General features: G+C 41.4%; 3 protein-coding genes across 4 annotated transcripts in view; 2 read left to right on the forward strand and 1 right to left on the reverse strand.

The window, feature by feature from the left end:
• polr1g (RNA polymerase I subunit G) overlaps positions 1-7,107 on the reverse strand; it is a 224,515-nt gene extending 217,408 nt beyond the window's left edge. The window contains exons 1-3 of one of the 2 annotated variants that reach the window (XR_014868740.1): positions 6,969-7,107; positions 6,571-6,712; positions 3,990-5,423 (exon numbers count right to left, since the gene is read on the reverse strand). Coding sequence is in view for 1 of the 2 variants with exons in the window: in XM_085130953.1 (XP_084987079.1) it covers positions 4,613-5,423; positions 6,571-6,712; positions 6,969-7,053 (1,038 nt within the window). In the remaining variant the exon portion in view is untranslated. Of the gene's footprint in view, positions 1-1,980; positions 5,424-6,570; positions 6,713-6,968 lie in introns of those variants that run through there. The other variant, XM_085130953.1, reaches the window with a different exon arrangement.
• Positions 7,108-7,560: 453 nt separating this feature from the next.
• irf2bp1 (interferon regulatory factor 2 binding protein 1) lies at positions 7,561-12,659 on the forward strand. The gene is made up of 3 exons (XM_085130948.1): positions 7,561-8,573; positions 8,777-9,165; positions 9,403-12,659. The coding sequence occupies exons 1-2, from the start codon at positions 7,561-7,563 to the stop codon at positions 9,123-9,125; spliced, it is 1,362 nt and encodes a 453-aa protein (XP_084987074.1). The 3' UTR covers positions 9,126-9,165; positions 9,403-12,659.
• Positions 12,660-15,664: 3,005 nt separating this feature from the next.
• Positions 15,665-20,240, forward strand: foxa3 (forkhead box A3). Its single transcript, XM_085130946.1, has 2 exons — positions 15,665-16,085; positions 17,434-20,240. Exons 1-2 carry the CDS (start codon positions 16,023-16,025, stop codon positions 18,769-18,771), a joined length of 1,401 nt encoding a protein of 466 aa, XP_084987072.1. The 5' UTR covers positions 15,665-16,022; the 3' UTR covers positions 18,772-20,240.
• Positions 20,241-20,464: the final 224 nt, after the last annotated feature.

Raw genomic sequence — 20,464 nt, forward strand, 5'->3', positions numbered from 1 at the left:
AATACATTTAAAGTGTAAAAAATAACTTTTTTCATCTATCTGCATGAAAACTGGTTAAAAACAAACAAACAAACAAAAACAACATCTCTTAGTGTGTTTGCTTCCAGTTTACAAAGAGGAGTTTCCCTGTTGGTTTACACACTTAAAGAACAAGCAGGTGTGACTTCATGTGAAGCGACACTGCTGGGGAAATGATTAAATGTCTCCCACCACCTCTCCTGCTACACTCGTCATCTAATTCAGGGCACGTTTTAAAAGGATGACTCAGGTCCAGAGAAACTACACCCGTAGTCAAAATCTCCTTTCTAATCCTTCATTTGTGTGAGCAATTAGCAAATATGTTGTGCTGCTTTTCACTGCTTAAAACTGGCGAAAGCATTCAGACGTGCAGGACACAGAATATAACTGTATTCTTTCAGAGAAGTGAGGTTGTCAAGGAAGCAGAAACCATTACTCGCATCCCAGCAGGTGTATCAATATGAATCTACCAACCCGTTTCTCTGAAAGAAACCCAATTATTTTTTCCTTCCTTGGAAACAAATGTAGTGTAGATGGTGTAAATGATGCCCAGTGACAGTTCCTGTGTGCAGCATAACACTCGGGGAAGGCCAGTAATGACTGTAAGAGTGAATATCACTGAGATTTCAACTCTTAGACTTCATCTGCCTGTGTATTTCAGATAAAATTTCACAGATAGTGAACTCTACATATAATGGAAATGAGATGAGACTATAACGCTTTGTCTTGACCACGCTGGTACGTGCACAGACACACACACAGATTTCTTATGACGCAACCAGGATGAAAGATTCAGAAAAAAACATTATAAAAAGCCTAACAAGATACATAAATGGTATTCTACCTTGAAACCAGCTTCCTTGAATCAGCCTGTGTAGTGCTTCACATGCACCATAAAAGCTATTACATAGTTCCTGGGAGGTGACTGTTAATAAAAACCTGTTCTATTAAAAAGATGCACGTCAGAAAGGTTTAGATATCACGGCTTTAGCTGTTTCCTTAATGATTCATGAAAGCATACAGGGGGGTAGAAATATAAAGCTTGCTAATACGTTAATGCTCCCCGATGTCATCACCAACCACTGTTTTATGTTTAAATTCAAAAGCAGCTGAAGCCAGGATATTTTTCTTTGCCTCACATATGTATAACTGAACACTTAAATAACGCATAAACAAAACCTACTAAGTGACCACATATATGCTTGTGTGATCAAGCTGGTAGTTACAATTTAACTACGGGGCTAAATAGGTGGAAGGTTTGGGAAGAATGTGAATAATAACTTGTGGGCTTGTTGCTACTAAATAAGTTGGAGGTTGGCTGAAAAGACTGAGCATAGATACAGAATAGGAGGATTTTTTTTATTTGTTTTATTTTTGTGTGTGTGTGTGTGCAAATCTGGCCTCAAACATTCTGACAAACTATAACTGAAGTCTTTTATTTTGAAAATCGAGAGAATGAAATCACATTCTCTGATGAATCAAAATTTCAAATCTTTGGCAACCACCTGTAAAGTCTACAGAGGAGAGAGATCATCAAACCTTTTATCAGCACACGGTGAGTGTGGATTCGCACACATGCACAGCTACATCACTGCTGAACACCATAAACAGGTTTTGGTGTAACATGCGTTCCCGCCCAGATAATGTTTTCTTCTTGTTTCTTTCAGCAAAATATTACCAAACCAGATTCTGAGCAGATTACAACACCACATCTCTGTAATAAAAGAGTGGTCTGCCCCCTGTTTAAAATATTTTGAGTAATAGGGGAAAAAATATGCCAAAGTCAGTCGAAAACTATTGAGAATTTGAAATGGTATCTCAAGACAGGACAGGAAAACATTTAGTCTCAAAACTACAGCAAATGATCTCAGTTCTCGTAGTTGACTAGATGTAAGTAGAAGAATTGAGGCAAATTGAAATGCATAGCTGGAATTAAATAAAACTTTGCATTTAGTAAGATAATATAAGATAAGATAACTCTTTATTGTCATTGCACAGTCATACATAGTACAGTAGTACAATGAAATTGGAAAACTGTCCTACGTCGGCACTACATATAACACAACACGACACGATATGACACATCACAACGCAACACAAACAACACAACACAGTATATTAACTTAGTAATAAAAAAAGAAGAAGAAGTGTATGTTTATTGCACACTGTGTATTGTATACGCTTCCCTGTGCTTTTTTTCCTGTTAATTATAGGCTTTAATAATTTACAAATCATTTCTCTCTGGTTTTATTTACCCTTTACACAGCTCCAACTGTTGGGCCATTTTTGCATAGGGATAAAAATTCCAAAAATGAAGAGTCACCTGGAAGACTCAGGTTAGCTCTAGAAATCAGTCACAATCAGTAGCGGCTAACAAATGTCAGACAAAACACCCGTTTGGTGCAGTATGCTGGCTGCCTTGAACAAACGCAGAAATATTAAAACTGTTAAACTGCAACAGATCATGCGAATACCATAAGCCAAAAATAGCCTTTACCACAAGTCTGAGCACACCTTAAGGCCAAGGTTCTTTTAATAGTCACTTGAAGCAGGGCTCCAAATCAAGTCTCTAAAAATAACAACTGACATCTTACAATCCCGAGGCAAAATTTCTTAAAGACAAGCATTTTGGGAAATATTGACTTGGCTTGGATTTTAGCCGGCTACTGGACTCAGGGATAGCAATCGACACTTGCCATTGGTTTGTATAAATTTGGATTTTCTGAAAGACAGAGCTTTTTTTTGTTTTTTTAATTTATTGCGTCTGGTCTTTACACATTTCTATTTTATACTATAAACAATAGGAGATCATATATGGAAACAAATGTTTTTTTCTCTTAGTTTAAAAGGTAAGTGCTCAAGATACAAGAAAGCACATATGAATTTTGTATATTTTAGTCAACACAGTAAAAATTATTTTTCGTTTCATTGACCTTAAGCTCAGACAGCTGCACACACCCTCTCTCAGCAACACAGGCATATGCACTCAGGCACTCAAGCCTGAAAGCTGTGAGGCGCAGGAGCTCGCACACACATTCGACATACCTGTGAGGATACACAGAAATCTGGCATTATCTGCGACTCTCAGAAAAACATTTTAGCCAGCATCTGACATCTGTGGCTCTCGGCTTTAATGACTGCCTGCTACACCAAAAATAAATAAATAAATAGATGACTTGATGCCAAGTCATGTCAAATACACTAGAGTAGAAAGAACGCAAAAAATGTTCCTTGTTGTGTTAAGGTTACATTTTACACCTCTAGCATGGTGTTTAGCATTTCGAGTTTGACAGGTCTTTTGAAAAGGCTAAAAAATGTTAATGCACTCATGAGGTTGGATCAATAAGGCTTGCAGCATGTGCAAGGGGTTACTACAGATGGTGAGTGTGATAGCACCAGAGGTGCCTGAGCTCATTAAGAAACAGGACCATACTCCGGTGCAGAGCAGGCAGAGGAGAGGGAGGAGGAGGGGAGGATGCAGAGCATGGACTGAGGTTTTTCACCTGAGTGTCACAGCTCTGATGAGTCGCCGCCATCAGAAAATGTCCAAAATTATGAATCGCCTCTTTGTGCATTCAGATGGCTACAGCAGATCTGTGTTAAATTAGTTAAAAGGAATAGTAGCATGTAGGTTAGAAGCTCAGAGGTTGTTCAAAGGCTGCAGGCAGCCGTTCCACGCAGACGACTAGCTGGACTGTGGCGCCCTCTCCCTGTCGCAACTTCTTATGAGCACGAAAATTTACCTGAATAACCGCAGTTCGTGTGTCGAGAAATCACATTTTCTATAACCGTATTATTGCATGGGAATAAAATCTGTGCCAATTTGAAGAAAAAAAGAACACAAGGCTTATTAAACTAAACCATTTTATTTCATGTTAGTCTTTGGGCTATCTGAAAAATCATTCATAAAAATCATATTTCACAGAACAGATGGTTTGGATTTTTTTGCCTGACATCACGAATATCATTACAAAACTACGCCTCTGTAAACTGGGTACAGTTAAACTGTTGCACAATTTCAAATCCACAGTGTGGAGTTCACACACAAATTCAACTTTCATTCCTTGTAGATGAAGTCACTGCTCTGAAAAGGCACGAGAGGAAAATGTTGCTGTTAACTTGCGTTTGCCAACAGCAGGACAAAAAAAAAACCCCAGGTTTTTCTCATTTATAATTTCCTTTAATCACTTTTGGACTTCATGACATTTGTTTTCATGAAACAAAAAAGGTCTCCAGTACTGGGCTTGAGATGCTGTGTCATTGCTCAAATCTGTTGTGGTTCCTGACACCATTATCATGTGCACTCTTATCAGTTTTGTAGTCGCTGATGCCTCCAGCTGCACACATTGTGTGTGAATCTGTCTCCATCTGGCCAAACTGAAATGAACATTTGTCTTAAAGATGCTAGAGTGAATCCTCTTTAGAATTCACCTCACTACTCATTGTATTCACAGCGTGCCCTTTTGTTGAGCAACACCATGTCAACGTCTTGGCAACAACAATAGTGAAGTAATTAAGCAGTAAACTGTCTCTGATGTGCTCACATGGTCAAAAGGAAACAAACAAAACTAAAAAACTCCAAAATGACACCAGACTAGTCACCATCAGTTCTAAGTTTCTTTTTCTTTTTCTTCTTCTTTCCTGAGACCTCCACTTCTTCACCAAAGAATGTGTCCACGGGTTCACATTTCACAGGCACCTCTTCCACCTTGACTTTGACACTGGGCTCCAGTCCCTCCTCCACCTCCTCTCGCTCTCTGTCCTTCTTTTTCTTTTTCTTCTTCCTCTTCTCCACAGAATAATCACCCTCCTGGAAGGGGAGCTCCATCATTACTTCTTCCTGAAATTCATCCACAGGTTCCTCTTTCACATTCACCACTTCCTCTAGTCGCTCTTTTTTTATCCGTTTTTCCTTCTTTTTCTTCTTCTTTTTCCTCCCTTCCTCTTCCTCCTCCTCGTCTTCTTCTTGACCTGCTTCTTCTATGAATCGCTTGACTACCAGAGGTCGGAGAGTTGTGGAAGAGGGCCCAAAGGCAACTCCATCCAACTCATTCTCTGCCACGCAGGTAAGAGTGGGGGTCTTGCTGCCAAAAGGCTGGAATCGCTGTTTGAGTCCAGGCGGTATGGAGGGGGCTGGAGCAGCGGGGATGACCTGAGGGGCCTGATTGTTGCTGCTGTCTCCGTAGGTCTCGCACACATTAAGCAAGCCTGAAAAAGCAGGACCAACAACAATGCCATTTGACGGCTTCTTGTCACTTGTGAGCAGGTGGAGTTCTGAGGTACTGTGGTTGGATGCCAGGATGCTATAGATCTGCTGCCTGCTCCCAGTCTTGGCTCCAGCTTGAGCAGCAGTAGGAACCTTCAGGGTCTGGAGACCAGAGAGGGGCACCTTGATGCCACTGAAGCTGGATGGAATGAGAAAAGGTGAGTATGCATCACTTAAAAGTACTCTGGTTTAAACATACCGTTTCTGCTTACACCCTCATGCTGTTACTTTGTTACTTGATATTTAATGTAATTTTAGTACAAAAGCAACATAATTCTCACAATGGGACGTTGAATTCATTACCAGTAACCAGCACCTTTACTCACCTTAGCGATACTTGTCATAATGGGTTAGTTACCATTTGTAGATTTTAAAAAGATACTAACAGATTTTACAGTCATTTCAATAACCTGACGACTACATGACTAGTTTTTAACAAATGCCACAGAGAGGTTGTTGCTGTTAAATGCAGTTAACTCAAAGTGCCACCAAACGAAAAGACCTGAAAACTTTTTAACAGTTCCACTGTGGAAACTGTGCAACACGGCAACAAAAATGAGACTAGAGGTGTACTCCTTTTGGAAATAACCTAAGTAGATTTAATCTCAGCGTTCACTGACCGAAGTGCTGCACACAGTATCTACAACTACACACACAGGCAAATTATTACGGTAAAAAAACAAAACAAAACAAAACCAAAAGTGAACACATATGATACAGAATTAAGAGGCGTTCAACAATAAGCAGACACACTAATCGCTCTTTTTATGTCAAGTGGTAACTGATTCTACAACCGTAGAGCAGCATCTTTAAAGGTTCTGACACTTTTTGTTTAAGACATGATTTTCAGACATATAAGAGAAGTTTGCCAATTGATCAGAGACACCTGGGAGCTGTAAACAAATAAGATTTGTAATCTTAAACTGAATTCCAGAATGAGATGGGGTGAGCAGTGACTCCATTGTTTTGATTTAACCAAAACCTCAGAGGATATCTGGGAGATTTCGCTTCAGTAACCGGAGATATGCGAGGGCTGATGTCTGTGTGAATGTTTACTGATGATATCAGAGAGATATTCAGCTTTTGGCTTCTTTATGAAAGTATTATTACTGTGGTATTTGCATCTGAAACTTGTTTGTGGTTTAAACTGTTTATATGATTGCGTGGAGAGGAAGGACAAAAAACAAAACACCATTGCAAAAAACAAAAAATGCTAAAAAAATTGTTATTGTGTTAGAAAAAAAATTTTGCTGTGTGGGATAAAGGTAAAGGCAGACTGTACCCACCATTTGGGATCAAAACTGGCAGGAGCTTTAATGAGCCATAACTCATTCTTGTTCTTCTTGAGGTTTTGTGCTAGAGTGCTGCTGCAAGGCTCGTGGCAGAAAGAGACAAAGTCAGGAGGACACTGGTACCTTGTAGTCTTATCTGTGGATTAAAAAACAACACCATCGAGTCAGAAGCAAAGAAACTAGAACACCTTTTAGTGTGGATATTAACTTTCTTCTGTTGCTTTATCTATAAACCACATATTTAATGTAAACACAATCGTTACCGCTAGCCTGCTATACCGTTTGCCGTCCTCTGGCTACTTCTAAGCCTTAATGAATCTGCTCTAAGTAACTACTAGCATATCACCTCCATTATTACACCAACTTCGTGCAACGTCTGCGTGTTAACTTACCGGATTCTGTCGGTTTGGGCGCTGATTCCACACCAGTGGTGTCCGCTTCATCTTCGCTCGATGAGGATGATATGTCTTTCGGCATTTTTTTATTTTAAAATACGATCAAATTTCTGAAATTAAAAGTTTCTGTCTCCAAACGCATGGCTTGTGTGGGACGCACACGTGTTGACAAAAACTGACCCGTGACCCTTAAGTATTTCACTTCCGTGCCAGTTCTTACTGTAGTTCCACGACGAGGCCCTCTATTGACTTCGGCGAGTAAGCAAACTCAAATACCCACAATTCACCTCACGTGGTTACGTAACGTTCCAGAGCCAGTCTGGGAAGCCGTTGACAGCGGGGAAGAGTAGGCCGAAGTCGGTAAACACAACAAATATATCAAAATTAGTTGCAAACAACCAAAATATTTGAGCTAATTTCATATATGTAGAATGCGTAACATTATTTTAAAGCTGTGTGAGGTCCGTTAGGGGACAAAGTCAGTAGTAAAGAGGGCGTGCACCTGTCCACGCTAAGTAGGTTAACGCAGCTAACCTGTGCTAGCACGTTAGGAGGTTCGCTGAACACGCTCAGGTTAGCTCGGCCAGCCATGTCGTCCCCTTCCTCCTCCAGGCGCCAGTGGTGCTACCTGTGCGACCTGCCAAAGATGCCATGGACCGTGGTGTGGGACTTCAGCGAGGTGGTCTGCCGTGGATGCGTGAACTACGAGGGAGCCAACCAGATCGAATTCCTGATCGCAAGCGCCCGCCAGTTGAAGCGAACTCACGGCATGCAGGACGGTAACGTGAGGTCACCTGGTCCCTCTCCCAATAAACACGGCACATCAGCCCGGGGAGAGGTGGCGGCAGACGGAGGCAGGCCGCACGGGGACCGTTTCGAGAGGGCAGGAAGAGGAGAAATTACCGCTTCTACTATTCGTGTACCGCCAAACGGGCTGCATCGTGACGGGCAGCCGCCTCAAGAAGTTAACCGTCAGAGCCCCAGTGGCAGCCGGAGATCCATGATTAGCGCAGCCATCCCTCCTAATCTAGTAACTCAGAGTATTGCAGGTATTCCCCCTGGGATACTTGCAGGGATGCCCGCGGGTCTGACGGCCCGGACAGCCCCTATGAGCAGCCCTATGATTTTCCCTGCCCCTGTGCTGGCAGAGATGAGCCGCAGACAGCTGGGAATAAGCATGGGGATCACCCCTTTTATCGCGCCAGAGCTGGAGCGAGAGCTGAGCTCCTCCCAGAACCAGCCCAAGACGCAGACCCACACAGTTGTGGCTGGCAGCAGTACCAGCAAGAGTACAAGCTTGGCTTCTTCATCGTTCTCCATGGCTGGAGGTGTAAGCCAGACTAGTCCTAAACCTGCATCATCTCCAGCCAGGCAGCCACGCCCCCTAACTGCAAGGTCAGGAGGAGAGCCCCTAGGATCCAGCACTTCAGCAGAGGCAGCTACCACCGCTGCCGCAGCGTTACCCCACAGCGGTGCCTCTGAGCTGGCATCTGCATCTGCCAATAACAGCCATTCGGCTGGAAACAGTCTGTCCTGCACCTTGTGTCATGAGAGACTGGAAGACACCCACTTTGTTCAATGTCCATCAGTGCCAGGCCACAGGTTTGTATGTTTGTCATTTATTTATTGTTATATAAATATCCTATAACATTGTTTGTTTTTAGCTTTTAGCCAGGTTAGCTATTTAAATATGTCTTGCATACAAAAGCACGTATTTGTTAAACTGGTTATAAATATATATCCTGCAGTTGTTAGCGTCCATAATAATTATGTCCACTGTAATACTCTTCCTCCACCAAATATAGGTTCTGCTTCCCGTGCACAAGAGTTTATATCCAGAGTAGGCATGGTGATGGGGAAGTGTACTGCCCCAGCGGAGAGCGCTGTCCATTGGATACCTCTCCAAACAGTCCCCCATGGGCCTTCATGCAGGGGGAGATAACCACCATTCTGGGAAATGGTGCTGCCAGTTCAGGATCAAGCGGAGCAGGGTCTGCTTCAGCTCCTGCATCAGCTCCTACATCTGGAGCCAGTACTGGACCTGGAGCTGCAGCTTCATCAGGGTCTGGAAGTGGAACAGCAGCAGGAACAGCTGGAGCCGGAGCAGGGAGCGGGAGTGGAGATGTCACTGTCAAGAAAGAGAGAGAGACGTGATGGTGGTTTCAGTGGCAGCATGGACCCAACACAGCAACAGGCAGGTCTACAGGCATCTGACCTTTGTGAAGAAAATTTATAAAAAGCACTTATGTTTGGTGTTTATGTTATTGATATAAAGTGGGACACAAAATGGGGTTAAAATACAACAAGAGATGCTCTCCTGTTGTATTCTTCAAGTGTTTTAACAGTAATATCCATAATCCCAACCATGGTATGATCGATATGCTTGCAGCTGATATTAACTATATTTTCATGTGTTTGTTTTCTGTCCCAGAATCGTATCCCAGATCAGAACAGACGTCTCCCCCGAACAGATAAGAGTCCCAGAAGAGAAGCAACGCAACAACCTACAAATCTCAAAACATCCACTAAGCAAGTTAAACTGCTTGTCACATTGCAATGAATTCAAAACTATTAGGCCTAATCAGAGATCTGATGATGGCGGCAAAGACTGCCTGCACACATCACTTGTTTTTTTCTCTGAGCACTGTATAGTGAGCTAGTGAAATTAAATTTCCCAATGCATTCTGTGCATTGCACGCTCACTTGCAGCAATGCTGTAAAACAGTTTAATGCCATTTTAATTTTTCAGTCCAGGAAACAGCAGATACTAATGGAATATCACCACCACAACCAGAGATACAGCGTATACATATCCCTAATCATGCGATGGTGGAATCACATATTCAGGAAGACTCACAAGCTGGACAGCGGCTACTGCTTAAGAGTTGGTAATTAGTTCTGTTACTCGAAACAAGCATCGCTTTCACGTTAGCAGATGGATATAGATTATAGCATTCCTATCTGAACACATACAATGCAGCTTTGTCAGGTGCTTCCTGGATCTTCCCATTAAGCACAAGATATCCTTCTGTGTTGGTGCTTTGGCACTATAGCCGTGCTACATTGGCTGCTGAGGCGTAACAGCAACTTTTAACAGGAGTGCAAAGGCCTAGTGAGGATGTAGAGGTGATGATGGCACATTTTACTGGGTTGACTGGCAAGAGACCCTGATTTGTACCCCATTCATACCTGTGCGTTTTATCCTTTGTTTTTGTTTTTTACCTCGGTTTATGCTCTCAGATCCACTCACTGGTTAGGTTTAGGCACTAAAGACTACTTGGTTAAGGTTAGTGAACCCTGCTCCTTGACAAATGATGCGTTGCAAGCGATTGATGGCTCATTTATACCATAACCCAGTGTGTCACAGCAAGCATGCCAAAGGACACTTTGAGCATAAATTAGTTAGGGTTTAGCTACAATACGTGGTACTGATTGGCACCTTGGAGATAAAGACAGAAATACTTTAGTCAAAGCAATTGACATCAGTTTAATTTGTGTCAGTGACGGCTTGTTAGGAGACCTGATAGATGAGTGATTAGAGTTCTCAAACTCTTATACAATAGCCGCTTCCCAGTGTTGTCAGCATACACTCAGCTTTGTGCAGGGAAAAGCACAAATATATATACTAATATACACATATATATATTTACATGTATGTCAAAGTATATCTAAACAGCAGCCACAGTTGTTCTTTTTATTGTTGAAAAGTTGAGTTGAGTTGTCTTGGGAAAAATGCCATATTATTTACCAATGCTTCATCAAATGAAATATTTTCTGCTTCTACAAGTTAAATTTACAGCTTATAACTGACACGACACTGACAGTGATGATGTAATGCACCTTCAGCAGATTTTTTTTTTAATTGCTTCATGACTGAATCTGTGTCCTCATGCACAGATTTTTCTTTCCTTTTTCTTTTAAATCTCCAGTAAAACATCTAAACAAACCTGCGTTAGATGTGGACAAAATGCCAGTAGAGACATTTCTGTGCACTTGTGCATTTGTTGTTTTTGTTTTGGCTTTTTTGTCAGCTTAAATTGAAGCTGACTTTAACTCAGAGAAAGGAGAATGTTTTGCTGTGTAGACACAACCAGTTAACCTGTCAGCACGTCGACCAGCAGCAGAAACTCAGTGTTTGACTGTATTTAAATGTTGCTTTCATACAAGATCCAGCCCAGCCTACATTTTACCCCGAATGTATATAAAAAAAAATCTATTGATAGGCCTATGATTATATTTTATACTAGAATGCTAAATGTTATATACTGTAAAGAACTGTAATAGTACACACGTGCAATCCTTAGACATAGTACATGCAAGAGTTTGACATATGGTATTAAAAAAAATTGTGCATCATTTCTTAAACTTTTTTTTTTTAAGTGAAAATCCACTGAAAAGCAGGAATCTTTGTTTCTGATCAAGAGATGTTTAATAAATCTGTGGTCTGGTTTCCAGTCATAGTATTGAACAGTGTATATTATTTCCCGTTTGCTATATTTCAAAATGAATTTCATAAATACATTAAAGTGCGCAGGGATTTCATGTTCCTAAATTGAACAACCAGACATTGTAATGATAATATGTCAAAATGAGTTTGTTTTTTGGTGGATTCTCTCTTTATGTGCAGCGAGTACTTGACAGTACAGAAGCACAGACAAACCAAAGGTAATTTTATGCCCAAAATGATGTTTATAAATGTAAATGTTTTATGGAAGACATATATTTCATTATTTTTCAACCAGCTGGTTCTCTTCATTAGGCCGTTACAGTTAACAGGCCAATGTGTTGTACTGTGCTTATAGGATATGTACAATCTATAGTCTGCAGCAGATCCTTACATAGCAGTTATATATTTTAAAGGGGACCTATTATGCTAATTTTTACTTCGGTATTTTTATGTTTTACTTTGCTAGAGTAGCTTTGCATGATTCATAGTTCAAAATAATTTACAATTTTTCTCAGACTGGGCCTTGATGCAGCCCTCCAATTCTTTCTGTCTGAAAGTTCTCCCTTTAAGTCATCTTTCTTCTGATTGGCTGCCTATCGCAAACAGAAGGCTTAAAGAACTGGTGGGTGGGGCTTTCTCTTTGACATCAAACAAAACTAAAAATAGAAAAGAAGTGTCAGAAACTGAGTGTTTAGAGCCTAAATTATAACGTGACCAGGATTACATGTACATACACTAACCTCGTGTTTTGAAATTTTAGCCATGTTTCGTATATGCATCCACCTCAGTATATATTTGACAGAAATTCAGGAGGGGAAAAAAGCATAATAGGTCCGCTTTACAAAAAGATCCCACAGATCAGGCCTGTTGTAGAGAAACATCTTTGAAGAAATGTAATAGTATAATATGCACTGATACGTCATGCAATCCCTTGTTAAGTGCCTTTTAAAAATGTTTACCATCTGTTTTTGTGTCTGGGAACCTCAGGGGAAGTTAGGAGTGCAATGGCTTCTTTTATTGTCTTGTCAATGATTAACCTGAAACTGCTTCCCTTCGATCACCATCTGACTGCTTTTGCTTTTATCTGAAGCCTTCGTAAAGTTGACAGGCCCTTCGGTGTTTTATTTGAATCCTCCCACTATGTTGTTTTTCATTTATGTGACTTTTTTTTGTAGATCTGTCAGTTTTATTGCAGCTTCCTGTACAACATAAAACCAGGAATAAATGGAATGGAAACTTGTCCTTCTCTTTTTTTGTTTATTTACAAGTTTTACTGAGTATCTTTACCTGATTAATTAATTATTTCTGGGTAAAACTTCATGTAATGGAACTGCTCACCATCCTTCTGTTAGAATCGAAAGACTTAAATGCTAGCTGTCTGAAATTGCTACAAGTCAAGGAATTTTCATATATTTATTGCTTCTGCAACCATGCATCCTTATTCTAATTATCTGGGCCCAGCTCGCTGGAGTAGATCTCTGAGCAGTGATGCCCAGATCTTCTGCTTTCCAACCACTGCTTACAGCTTTTCCAGAGTGGACATTGGGGCATTCCCAAGCCAGCTTAGTTTGGGACTGCCAAAACTGGTTTCACTAGTGTCTAATGTCCATCATATGGTGTGTTTTCCCTTTTATCCGTTGGTATTTATCAGCTCTAATGCTGAAAATGTGTCGTTTAACCTGCAGGACTTGCCTATAGAGCTGGTTACAGCTAAACTTCACGTCTAATTCACCTTTAAAATCAAAGAGTCAGAATAAAGCGCCTCTGTGTTTTAATGTCACAGCAGTTCGAGTCTGTGAAATTTCTTATTATATCTGTGCTCCTTTATAATCCTAACAGAAGAAACTGCACAAAGCATAGCTGCGACTCGGTTTTAAGGGCCACATGATGGCGCTCCTGGTCTTAGCGTGCCTTACGGAGAAGACGCTGTGTGGCAGCATGATCTTTTGTCAGGTCCATTAGGCCTACAGACTGTGGAGTCGGTAATCCTTTAAAATCGAGAACTGTCGCACTTTGACCTATTACTGCCTAAAAACCTTCTGTTTTCACCAAAGATGCCACAGCTTCAGGTCTCTGCCCTTTGTCAGTAGCTGCAGTAGTAAATAAACTTGTCAGCCTGAATAAAGTTACGCACTCCCGATTAATTTTCACTATTTTGATTGTGATAAAGAAAAGGGCGGCCAGTGGCCGTATAAATGTCCCTCCCCATCGTCCTCCAGTTGCGCGGATCTGCTGCTTTCTCCATTAGTGTCAGCTCATTATAGCTATTGTTAAACCAATTATGGAGGTGTTAATGGCCGGTGGAAGATCCATTGGATTGAAAAGCAGCCCGCAGAGTGAGAGAGGTGTCTTTGAAAAGTTCGATTAAAGGTGTTTATTAGACGCAGCAAAAAAAGTCTTGGAAAAAAAACATACTGAACCCTTTTACGCAGCAGGTGTGTCGATGTATATATTAAGTATCAGGTTGTGCTTGCAGGATTGTCTGTTTTTGGAGAATATTTGTTAATCTTAAATTTAACAGGACAGAGAAGTTGTAAACACCACAAACCTCTCCAGAAAAAAAAAAACCATACAAACTTGATTAATATTTATGAACTCGAATTTCCATTTGAGACATTTGCGGGGCAGTAGGCAAATGATTAGCAGATGCGCTTTAGTCTGTCCCGTTTTATAGACTCATACTCGGATAACTGAAACCTTGTAGGGGAGAGGTTTGAGGCCTTAGGGTAAAGCCGTTTGGATCGTTTCCGCCTCTGAAGAAAACAGAAGACGTTGAAATTGTAAACTTGAATAAAAAATGGGATGAGATCAAGGCCCCATTATAATAAAGCGTCGTTTCGTCCACTTCTCATTTAAATTCACTAGTACGTCAAATTAAAGTACATTTTAACCCGGAAGCTTTTTTTTTTTCATGTGACCTCAGAGTTGACTTACAAATATTTTATCCACGGAGAAAAATAAATCATCCAGGCTTGGTTACATCGTTACGACACTCAGGCGTTAGTTAATTCCACGTGTTAATGGATGTGACAGCACTTTGCAAGCAGGTGATAATCTGTGAGTCTTTGACAGGTCATATCTTGGAAAGCGTCTGATTAACTATAAGATGACCCGAGTCCCTCCCTCTCATCTCTGTTTTCGTGAGGGCAGCGGGGCCTTTATGTGAACGCCACCGAGAAATTTAATGGCTGGAAACGTCATGTTTCCAAGAAATCTTCACGCCGCTGAATCCTTTACACTCTGCATAATATTGTTGCATCTGAGCACTAACAGGCCTTCCTTATCGCCCAGTTTTAATCCCGTCGACCTCCCGCCTGCGCATCAATTACATCTCCATTGACTTGCCATTAAGCATAAGCATTGACATTCACAGGCCTCCGTCTGCAGCGAGGCCTGATGTGTATTCCACAATACAGGAGTCCGGGCCCATGCATTAGGCCAGGACTAGGCTACATTATTTATTTCTTTGTAGCGACGGGCCTCCTCTGAGAAAAAAGAAGCTCTCCAACAAAGTTCCCAGGGCGAGGAGGTCTCTCACATTCAAACGACCCCAATATGCGTAAAATGCGCACATGAGCCATCGTTACCCAACAGTTGGATAAAGATCTGTCTGTTTATGCACGGGGATAAGCTTCTTAGACAGCTGTGTTTACTTTTTTTTACTCCTTATGTTTTACTTGGTTTTCGTGACGAAGATTCAGAAGAAAACAGAGGCTGATGGTGGAAAATTGAGAAATTTGATGTTCTCTGATCATCTGATAAGTCTCAGGTGATTCGTGCTGTTATCAAAGTATGTGAAGGTCAAAGTTGTCACGATTAAATATTTTGTTATTCAAGCCAGAATTCTATTTTTCGAATTCTTTTAGAAAAATTGCGTTGCTAGCAAAACTGCAGAAACCAGACGCTGATTGTTAAAAGAACTGAAAAAATAATTTTGGATTTTAATGACGCGCTTTTATGTAGATGTTTTTATTGCTCCAGTTTCGAAACGTGTTTGATATTTAACTTTTCGTCATGATCAACAAAACTTAACTCTTCTGAAATACTGGGAAACATCCCAAAAATGGGCACAGCTTTTGAACAGTAGTACACTTGCTCGGCGGGTTTTCGCCAGTACAGCCGCGGGGCCAATATCCAGCACGCCAGGGGGCTACATCTGCCTTTTTTGCCGGGCCCTTCCTGCCCAATTCAAAAGTCAGGGCTGGGCGGGGCCGAGCAGAGCCTTATAAGAGAAGGGCGCCCAGGTTCCTCTACTGTATTTCCAAGTTATATCTCCGTCTGTCGCGCGCTGCGTCCCGAGGTGACCAAAAGAAAAAACGGGCCACGAGAAAAGCAGAAGTCTTTTGAGCATTAACAAGTTTAAAGCTGCCAAACAATGGATTACTGACAACTAAGAAACGCTGACCTACCTGTTCTCCGGAGCGGAATCGCATCACTTTTTCATTTTTACGCATTTTAGACTCCGTGTGACAAGGAGAAACCTTTCTGCTTGGATTTTCTTCCCGATACGTGCCAACTTTTAGGAGGACTTTATATTTATTTTTGTTATTCTGAAAACTTCGGTCACAGATAAAAATATTCTCTTCTGAAGACTTTTGTTTGGGATGTTGAGTTCTGTGAAGATGGAAGAGTGGAATACTTACTACACAGCCAGCGAGGCCAGCGAGGTAATGACAAGCGAAAACATGAAAATATCAACAGTAACTACAAATAAATCCAGTTTTTTATTTACTCTTGTTATAAATATTGCCAAAGTTTCCGCCTTTGTTTTGGGGGATTTAAAAAAGGGAGAAAGAGAGACAGACCGTGAGGGAAGAGAAACTGTTCGCTTATGGAGCGGGACTCGGAATCTAAAGTAGTTGCTTTGATACATTCGAAAATAATCTTATAAAAGTAGGCGAAAACCTCGAATTAACATGGAAATATTATGACACTGTCGTAAAAATAAAAACATCCACGTATGGCATTAGTAATGGGAAATCAAATCTCGGGAATCTGGACAAAAAACAAACAAACAAAAAAACCCGAAAAACTAAAAGTAAGAAAATAATAATATCGTAATATGTGAGTAACTAATATTTTTAGCAGTTATGATAAACAAACATCATAAATAAATCAAGAAATAAAAAGCAAGTCAGGAAGGGGCTCGCTTTTTCTGCTAAATAAATACTTTTGATTTTAAATCAACAATGAGACAATTATAATTTAACGGATTTCGTAATAAATAGTCAGTGAGAATTATATGATGTTTTTAAAGGACATGTTCTCACTGTTAGGCCTTTATCCTTTGTGTCTCTGCTCCGCTTAAGTGTTGCAACGATTCAAGTGTAAATGAAACAAGACTTTTTCCTCCCTAATTCAATTAGGAGTTAATTCCATCAGCAGCAGCAGCAATTCTCACCTCAACCCAGCCTGATTAAATTACCGAGAAGAAAGCGTTTGATAATAATTAACCAAAAATAAGTGGGCTAAGATAGTTTGTTTTTTATCACCCGCAGATTTAGTATTTTTGCATCCATAAAAATTAAATATCCGTAAGACTCGGGATTCAGAGAAGCACAATTCTTGACATTTAGCTCTGAATTATTCAACTTTATTCCACACAAAAAGGACTTGGAAGTAGTATCACTCCTCCACTTTAGGTTAAATACTGAAGAACTTGTTTTTTCCATGGCAGCAGTGGAGGAGGCCGTCTGACCGAGAGGCACCATGACGCGCTTTTTACGCATTTTCAGGTTAACATCGCTGTGTGAAATCCATGTCCCCTCTCAGCACACTGAGAGCTTCATTGTGCATTGATAAGAAGTGACTTTTAACACTGGGAGTCTGGGAGTGTTTCCTTTCACATTTCACGTTTTGCCCGAGAAATTTAGATCAGTTATTTCCAACAGAAGTGTTAATAATCTAAATCAAAATTAGATAGTTACAGAATTTATATAATTATTTGTATTATTTTATTTCTTTTCTGTGTTCACATTGCAACTAACTAGATTTTGTCCCTCCTGTTTACTCCAGATGTACTCATCTCCTACAACCATGAACTCTGGTCTGGGCTCCATGAGCTCTATGAGCACCATCAATAACTACATCAACTTGAACCCAGCCACTGTCTCGCCTGCTGGTATGAACATGTCATATCACCCACCCACCACCAGCATCAGCAGTTCACCACTGGCCTCAATGGGCTCCGTTCCCGGCCACATGTCCCTCTCCCCAGTGGCCCCGTCCCTCACCTCAGGCTCACTAACTCAGCTGGGCCCTGCTGCTCCAGGCTCCCTGAGTTCTTTGTCCCACTACCAGGACATTAGCCCATCCATGAGTCAGCTGGGATACACCTCTCCTGCAACTCTGAACCGAGCAGGGGCAAAGGAGATTAACCCAAAGCCCTTCCGACGGCCAATGACCCATGCCAAGCCACCATACTCCTACATCTCCCTCATCACCATGGCCATCCAGCAGAGTGGCAGCAAGATGTTAACCCTGAACGAGATTTACCAATGGATCATGAACCTGTTCCCCTACTACCGTGAGAACCAGCAGCGCTGGCAGAACTCAATCCGCCATTCCCTCTCCTTCAACGACTGCTTTGTGAAGGTGGCTCGCTCACCCGACAAGCCGGGCAAAGGCTCTTATTGGACTCTCCACCCACAGTCTGGCAACATGTTTGAGAACGGCTGCTACCTGAGGCGCCAGAAACGCTTCAAGATTGAGGACAAGTCAGCAAAAAAGGCAGCCAAGAACCAGGACATGGGCTCAGGAAAAGTAGTTCACAGTGTCGATCTCTTGGTGGAGGACCGCAGCCCTGGAGGTGGATCAGAGGGAGCAGACTCCACCCACTCGGATAACTCCCACCCGGGATCTTCAGATGACCAGCCTCATTCCCGAAACTCGATGGTTTCATTGGAATGTCCACCATTGTCCTCCTCACACCTGCACAACCCACCTGTCTCCCTGCCACCCTCCTCCACCCCCTCATCTTCCATCTCTCCATCCTCCATGTCCCTCACTGGCACCTCCTCCTCCAACCCACTCCTCCACTCCCAGACTCTACCTAGTAGCTCCCACCTCCTGCCAAGTGTCATGCAGCAACACATGGACATACAGAGCGACCCCCTCAAGTCTTTAGACCCCCACTACAACTTCAACCATCCATTCTCCATCACCAACCTCATGTCCAACGAGCAAAAGATGGACCTCAAATCCTACCAGGACCAGCTGATGACCTACAACACCTACGCTGGGACCTCTCCTGTAGCAGCGAAGCAGATCTACGACAGCCCGGGGCCGACCACAATGGACTCGGGCGCTTACTACCAAACTCTGTACAGCCGCTCAGTACTCAACGCCTCCTAATATGGACTTTTAGCGACTCCCACACACACACAAACCTGCTCATGGGGGAAAGCCAAGATGGAGACTTCTGTGTCTCCCTGCATCTGTTAAAATGGACTCCAATGCTTTTGCCATCTTCCTCTTTCATTCTCTCTGCGTCTCTGGACTTCAAAACTCACATCCAAAATAAAATGGCTGCCATGTTTAGAGGGACAAAAGAACACACTTTTTCTTTTTACCATCTCTGTCAAACAAGGAGACAAACTGGTTACACGGAGGACAGAAAAGTGAAGCTGGACAATAGGAGGTCTTAAATGATAGTGAAGTCGTTTAATTTGTCTGTGTGTACGTTAAAGTCCAATCCTGAGAATTGTGTGTGCCAAAAATAGCCTTGTATAAAATGTAAATAGAGGTAATGAGGAGGGGAAAGGATATTTGCATTTATTTATGAAGGGAGAAATTTTAATATAACTTGTATTGTGCTCTGTCGACCAGTTACAACCGCAATGTGAGGTTTCGTTTTTTATCCAGAGGAAAGTTTCAGGTTACTGCTTCAGGCAGGTGTTACTGCAACTGGAGACATTTAAATTCATTTCTTTGTGAGTGTGTTACAACATTGGTCATTTTTTTTGTTTTCACGCCCTGATCTGTCGTGTTTTTGTCAGATCGGGCGTCTTGTCGATTTAAACGTGTAGCTCATGAATTCTGTGCTTTTAAAAAAAACGTGTCGTCCTTTTGGTTAATATGAAGAAAAAAAACATTGTGTTCCTGCTGAGGTTTAGAGTAAAACAAAGTAACAAAAAAAAAGAAAAATTTGTAGTGAGACGGAAAGATGCAAAGCAACTGTGGTAAAAAATAAAAATATGTGATGTGTTTCAGATGACCAGAAAATAGTTCCTTTTATTACTACATGAAGCATTTTAACTGCATGCCTTTCCAGAGACTGTAACATTTCGAATAACAATTAACTGGTGAGGTGCATGGAGGAGTTCTGTCAGTTACTAACAGTGGGGGGAGGAGAGATGCACTACTGGAGGATTTACATACAGTACTTTGCACTATAGAGCTCTCAATGGCCAGGTGGGCTGATAGTGTGTGTGTGTGTGTGTGTTACAACAATACGTAGGAATGTCCTCCTTAAACTGTCAATGGATCAGCTAAGTAGTAATCGTGTAAAAGTGGGTCAAAAGACCGCCCCCATGTCTGAAAAGTGCCTTTTCTTCAAATGACTGCTGATGTGATAAGAGATCAATGTATGGATGATCTTTTGAAGGATGATAAGCAGCAGAGGATGCAGAAGTTTCAGGTCACGCGATGTCCTCTGTGGAACATGTTTCAATGCCAAATGTCCTTTATTTAAAATATGTTGCTTTTCCAACTTTGAAAGTGTGCTGATATAATATATTGTTTGTGTTTTCTTTTCTTTTGGTTTAAGTGTGATCACACTGATTCATGTTTCTTTTTTCTTATTAAAGAGGGGACAAATGGTGTCTTTGCTTTTCTTCTTTCCATCATTTTTAATAAAGGAAGAGTTTGTTGGTCAGCACATCCTGGATCAAACATAAACAAAACAGTAAATCCTTAGCGTGGATTTGCTGTTTTGGATTAGAAGAAAACACATCAGCTCTTTAAGGATTTCACACAGATAAAGCATTCAAGAATAGCCTTTTATTACAGATTTTATTATTTTAAGTGTGACAGAATAAATTTTGAG

Source organism: Neolamprologus multifasciatus, chromosome 14 (assembly GCF_963576455.1).
Source record: "Neolamprologus multifasciatus chromosome 14, fNeoMul1.2, whole genome shotgun sequence".
NCBI classification, from domain to species: domain Eukaryota; kingdom Metazoa; phylum Chordata; class Actinopteri; order Cichliformes; family Cichlidae; genus Neolamprologus; species Neolamprologus multifasciatus.

Excerpts from the sequence above, each read along its gene's own strand:
- irf2bp1 (XM_085130948.1), top strand. The coding sequence starts at position 7,561 with ATGTCGTCCCCTTCCTCCTCCAGGCGCCAGTGGTGCTACCTGTGCGAC. Across the intron at positions 8,574-8,776 it reads CCATCAGTGCCAGGCCACAG|GTTCTGCTTCCCGTGCACAA; the intron begins GTTTGTATGTTT and ends CACCAAATATAG.
- foxa3 (XM_085130946.1), top strand. The coding sequence starts at position 16,023 with ATGTTGAGTTCTGTGAAGATGGAAGAGTGGAATACTTACTACACAGCC. Across the intron at positions 16,086-17,433 it reads CAGCCAGCGAGGCCAGCGAG|ATGTACTCATCTCCTACAAC; the intron begins GTAATGACAAGC and ends TGTTTACTCCAG.